A 6,719-nucleotide genomic window follows, 5' to 3' on the forward strand; every position below is an offset into this window, starting at 1 on the left:
ATTTCTGCAAACTTTTCGTAAAATACGATGTAATATAAATACATTAAATACTGTATAAACGAAAGGAAAGTTTAAGAAAATAATCTGCACAATATCTTCGATTATGGGATGTCGCGCGTCCAGTCGCGCGAGGTAAAAGTTACATTGCAAAAGTTTTTTCCGCATGCGCATTCCACGCGCGCGCGTGTCAGCGGCATTTCCGCGAGAAATAGCGAAGAGAGATAAAATGAGATGTAAAAATTGCAAAGTGCATGATGGACCATATACACGCGGATCTGCATACAATCGTACGTTATCTGATCGTGAGAGCTGCCGAGCTATGGCCACTACGTATCCATACTTTCTACTACGGCGGTTATTGCAGACTATGTGCGATAGCGAGGTGATAAAACCTTCGTGAGAAGAGCTGGACATACCGTGCCGTCCCACTTTCCGGCCGAGATAGCCGCAGAGATAGCTTGTCATGCGCGGTCTTCAAACGCTTTTCATATAAAAGAAGAAGACGGCTCTCCCAGCTTGAAGCTTGCGTCATTCTCTACTCGTGCGCACGTCATAAGAATAGGTATATATGTATTCACCCTCCTTAAAATGTTATCAATGTCGCGATCCCATCCCAAACTTTGAGACACAGCCGATAACGTAATATTCCTGCTACGCAGGAACAAGACATTCCTCTTTGCGAATTATCCTTTGAGAATAGCTCTTGGTTGGAACGATCATCAATCGATTGTCCTAACTGTTGTGTGTCAAGCGACCTTATCTATTCTCCATTTGCGACGGCATGGTAGTCTAGACAGTATGGATTAATCTCGAACTTTTGCACGTCAATCGGTTCGCTAGTTTATCCTAATGACTTTATCAGGTGAGTAGCCCAAGTGCCCTTCGACGAGCTCGACCACTTGCCCGAGGTTCAACGAACCCTGCGAACGAGTCACTGCCGTGTCACCAGGGTTAATTAATTGAGGTTACGACTTTCTCCGATCTGATTTATACCACATTGTGTCGTTCACCATCGAGTTGATGAACTTTTTTTCCGTGCTGGTTTCTTCGAATCTGGACTCGATATGATGAAATGATTTAAAATCAAATCAATTTCAAGGTTTAATTTTGATGTAAAATTCATGGCAAAGCGTGGCTATCTTGAGAATAAATTCGTATATAACCGAAGGAAGATATTCAAAAGAATATTTGCTGTATTATGTATGAGAGATGAAAAAAGTGATGAGACATCTTGTAGCAAAGCTGATAGAAAAGAATTGAAGATGTATTATAGAAACTTGATCAAAATTTTAAGCTTGTTTAAAGCTATATTTTGATTTTAAATTGTCACCTCAGCATACTAAGATATCAAATAAAATATTACTAGGATTTATGTTACCGTTAATGTTTTATTCTGTTCACAGCTGATACTCTTATCCTTTAAGTGAAAATAATTAGGATAAATATAGCTATAGATATTTATGTTAAAGATTAATGACATTTTAACATTATTGAAGTTTTAACAGCGAGATTTTTAATAAAAATGTTAGAGAGCTTGCAACACCGAGATCCTCCGAGTTCATCGTTACTCAAATTTCGGAAATAATTAACGTCACGATAAGTACATAAATTATTTCTATCGATTACGTATTCAGTATTTTGCGAGAATAGTTTTATTCACATGAAGTGATCACGAGAGATGCGGGAATCCAGTTATTAATTACGCATGTGTTCGCATTGGTTCAATGAACTCAGGCAGGGTTAATTTGGTGAATTCGACTTTCTTTGGCGAGACTTAACCCGAGAGACCTCGACTTGACATTGAAACAATGGACTACGAAAATGACAAAAAGAATGTGACATAGAGATAAGGCACATCGACCGGGAAATAGTTTCAGAATGCTTGTTATTTTTTATAAATTTCGGATAATAAAACTTAAAATCACGCTAGCGTTTGAGTTATAGGAAATATGAAAATCAGAAACAAAGGTTTAACAGCATTAAAAGTGCTTTATAATTATTTAATTATTTTGAGAGGATGAAGATTACAATATGCGTATGAGATATGCTTATTCGAAAAGCTACCCACTGAAAAAATAATTGTTGCATCAACAGTATTATTTTAATTGAAAATAAACTTGTTGAGTTAATGAAACAAATAAAATTTTATCAAAACAAGAGCTCGCCGTTTGTTTAATTAATAATGTCTGAATTGAATTAACAGAATTTTCAACTAAAATAATGCTCTTCTTCCTCTTTAAATAATGCTATTAATATAGCATTATTTTTTTCAATGTACATACGATAACCGCAATACGCTTACAGTATGATAACAAAATTTTATTCAAAATATTCTCGTATATGTTTTTATTATTTCGGTATATATTCGTTTCGAATTAGTATAATCTAAACAGGGAAACGCTTTTGTAAGCTCTAGCTAATGCACATTTGAAGTTAATCATCAGTCCAGGAGACACGACAGTCGTGTCAAGTGCTCTCGTAATAAATGCGGCGGGTGTGCGTCACGTTTCGCGCGTGCGAAAGCGGAAAAGGCGCACGATAGCGCGAAAAAAGCCGGCGCGCCATGGCCAGGTCGATGAACCCGCGTAGGATTAATTTGGCGTGCGTTCGTAACTTCCTTCAACGAGACTTAACCCCGCGCGACCCCGACTTGACACCCGGGTGGAGCAAGAGCAGATATAAAAATGTCTGAAAATGAATGCGACCCGCTCGTCACGGCGGTTAAAAGGACGTCACCGCGGCGCAGCGTGTTTGGCGCGAAATCTAGAATTAACCAGGGCTCTGGTGCGGCGAGGTGGTGAAATTAATTCGCGCAATCATTCACGCGTGATTGAACGGTCACGCTTCGTGGCAACCCCCTTTAGATTCAGATGCAAGTAACATGTGACCGTTACAACAAAGAGTTGCATGTGTATTACGAAATCATCGTACATCCCCGATTTATGCGCATTTTGCCAATATAGATTAACTTTAATCTTAGTTCAACTTCTTTTAATTTTTCTTTTAATTCTTTAAACTAGAAAAAGATGAAGAGTTAATTGAACCGAGATTAAAATTAAATTATATTGGTAGAAATGGGCATTACATCGAGATTATATTATTTGACGTTCTTGTGAAAACTCAGGGAATAATTATATTTTCTCTGTTATAGTGTCACGAACGTGTCGTATTTATATCTATCGAATTGTTTGTTATAACGATAACTCGACGAAGACCCCGATAGAAATGCGATATGCGATAAATATTATTCAAACCGACGAAATCGTTTCTCTTTCCCTTGTATCACCCTTCTCGAAAGCTTATTCTTTTTTTTTGCTTCATTTTTTATCCTTTTTTTTAATGCTTACTCTTGCTTTCATCGCTTCCTTCTGTCTTTTTACAACAGAATGTCGTTAAACGTCGTCATAAACTGTCACAAGCTGAAATGTTTGAAAAATGCGAAGAGGCGACGGATCTCATTAGAAGCCATTATTATTACAAAATTTTTCTATATATAAGGATAAAAATAAGGGCAAAATGTATATTAATATTAATAAATATATATTTATCATTTTCATAATTTTTTAAATTATTTTTTTACTATACTTAAAGATTTGATATACTTGAATACATGATAAAAGGTGATTGTAAAAAGGTAACTGTCCCTCTAAAGTAAAGATCTTAAGATAAAATTATTTTGATAAATTTTTTATTTTTTAATTTGAAAAATGCAAAACTCTTCATATTTTACATCTTGTAAGTGATCAATGAAATCTTTCTTTAATATAGCTGTGTCATATATGGAGATATGACCGAAATTAGCTTCCTGAAAAGATATGCTGAATTTTGAATGAACAATGAATGTCTCTTTTCCTCTATCTCTCATTCTTTCTCATCTCACCCCCTCCCCCTCCCTTCTCCCTACTCTTTTCTCCCTCTGGATACCGACATGCAATGAGCGGGCAGGTTCAACGAACCCGGGATGACGTGACATCGCCACGCTGAGAATTTATTATCTGAAGCCCGTTGTTCAACGACCCTCGCTTTTTTCGCGTGCACCGCGGATTCGAACGCGTTCTTGGCTTAGTTTCTTCCCGATTTCCCCGACGGACCGCGCCGTCACGGATGACGTATTCCCGTATTGCGATGAGTTTTTCACGGTAGACATTTGTCGTGCATAACGCTTGTATCGTCGACCGAGTAAAGCTCTAGATATACCAAAGTAGCGCGAAGGTCCTCCATTTATCACCTAATAACCACGGCTACGGTCCACTTGATGCTACAAATGTTCCGAAGTATTTTTTGATTGATCAAAAATTCTTTCTTCCGATTCGTCAATTAAAAACTTCGAAGCATTTATAGCATCAAGTGAATCGCACTCCATATCATATACTAATAATACTAAGCGCTTATTGGATTACAGCCACTAGGTTGAAAATGGCGGTCAATAGGGAAGTTGCCAGCTTAGATAAAAGGATTACGCTTTAGTAGATATCTAGGTATCTACATCCTTTTCTATTATTCGCTAAACAACAATGACAACTGCATCATGCGCAATTCAGAACGCACCCCAGAGCTTTACGACCGAATGGATGCCTGCGTGCTTTACACAAGTGTCTTAAGGTGCCTTTTCATGCTAATGCTCGGTGCTCATTTTTAGCGTCAAAATAGATCATGTGATTGAAATTGATGCTTGATACTCGTCAATTTTTATCACGTGATCTATTGTATTTTGACACTAAAAATGAACATCGAGTATGAAAGGGCAGTATCGTCTCGAATTTGTTATCACTCCGGAATATTAGGAATATGAACGATAAAAAATCGCGGCTACGATATAATAATATTTTAGATATGAGGAACAGATGCAGAATAATGCAATTTCCGAACGCGAAAGTATTCGATGTTTTGTAGGTAATACGAAATATTGAAGTGCTATTGCGTTTCAATACAATTTTTATGGCGCTTTGTGGAGAATTTTTCCATTTACGAATTCTCAATAAACTGCAGGTACATGTATTCTTCAACATGTATATGTACAGTCATATGTATGTACATATACACACATGCATACGAAAAATTTTCACTTTTCATGTTTCCACTGCAAAGAAAAAATTCCATGATCGTTACCCAGTGATTTTGAAAGTTTTTTGTCTCCTAAAACATATTTTAAAATTTCCCAAAAGTCTTAGCAGCTAGAAACAAATCCTCTAAATTTTCCCCCAACAGCGTTGCATGAAATCTAAAAAAAAAAGACCATAATAAATGCATATTCCTAATGGAAAAAAATTTTACAAAATTAACAAAGGTATTCCAATTCTAGCATTTTTTTTGTAGATTTTTGTAGAATTTTTGTAAAACTTTACAGAAATCTACAAAAAATCATAGCATCGAAAATGAATGTGAATAAGAACTGCTAAGATTAGCACTTATTAGTTACATAGATCTTTATCGTTTCGTTTTAAAAAGTCCCCTAAAAATTCCCCTAAACTTTTTGTCTCCCCCTCAATGGAGACGAAAATCCTCCAAATTTAGAAAAAATTCAATTTGGCAGCACTGGTAGTATTATTTCTTAAAACTTCTCGAAGCATTTCTGTTCATTTAGTGATTGCTCTTCCATCATACAAAAGCCACAGTCACATTGTTAAAGATGAAAGAAAATTGTGTCTATTAGAACAATACACTTTAAAAATATACAGTGACAAACATTGACAAAAATTTAACGTATCAAAAAACATATTTAAAAATTAAAAAAATATTTACTTAACAAGCATAATAGATAAATTTAATATGGAAGACAATGTGGAAGAAATCCAACAAAGTACACGTTCAGAAAATATAGAAGATGGAGATAATCGAGGATCACATTTAATAAATGCAATATCTATAAATATAAGTAATCAGGACGAAATACAATTGGAAACGATACACTCAGATCCCTTAACGGCAAATTCAAGCACAGTTCAGTAAGTACATATTTAAAATATCACCCACAGAAAAGATTCTATATTCAATGCTATTACTTCTCGATCTATAAACAAATCGATAAAAATTCTAAAATCTAGAATGAAGTATTTTTTTGATGCTATCTCATTAATTTTTTTAATAGAAAAATTTAGATTAGATACAATGTTTTTCATTTAACATTAAACATCGAGCTAAAGGAAATCTTTTATTCTTGCGGAAAAAAGTTTACAGTATGTTGTAATCTTACATTTTTCGGCAACGAAAAAACTGAATTCGAACTTTCTCGAAACTGAGCTCGAACTTTCTCGAACGTGCACGTGTTTCCTAGCGCACTACATATGAGAGCTTCGCTGCCATAATGCTATCATGTATAACATCAGATAGACTTATTCTAAATGTAAGAATACATGAACCTAAATTTATATGTATATGTTATACTTATCTCAGGACAAAATGTTGGTCTTATTTTATTTAAAGGAGTAGAATAAAAATTATTAATTTAATTTTTAATTTAATCTTTAAAAATTATTAATTTAATCTTTAATATATATAGTTATAATTTTATATTGTATAGAGTTGATCTAAAATTAAGTACGTAGTTAAGTAAGTTTTTTTTCTCAGTATTAGAAATCCGATTTGAGAGTGTGATTATAGTTCTAAAGCATATAAAACAGATGTAAAGTAATGGAATAACTAATAATAAAAGAAATTTAAATACAAATTTTTATTAGAGTATGTGTATATATATATATATATATATATATATATATATA

General features: G+C 34.5%; 1 protein-coding gene across 1 annotated transcript in view; it reads left to right on the forward strand.

Moving 5' to 3' along the window:
* Positions 1-226: 226 nt before the first annotated feature.
* The window catches only part of LOC105623381 (ABC transporter G family member 9), a 30,445-nt gene continuing 23,952 nt past the window's right edge, over positions 227-6,719 (forward strand). Inside the window, 4 exon segments of the mRNA XM_012204776.1 lie at positions 227-245; positions 5,691-5,721; positions 5,723-5,752; positions 5,754-5,945. Of these exon segments, the coding sequence (XP_012060166.1) occupies positions 227-245; positions 5,691-5,721; positions 5,723-5,752; positions 5,754-5,945 (272 nt within the window).

This window comes from Atta cephalotes, assembly GCF_000143395.1.
Source record: "Atta cephalotes unplaced genomic scaffold scaffold00056, whole genome shotgun sequence".
NCBI lineage: Eukaryota > Metazoa > Arthropoda > Insecta > Hymenoptera > Formicidae > Atta > Atta cephalotes.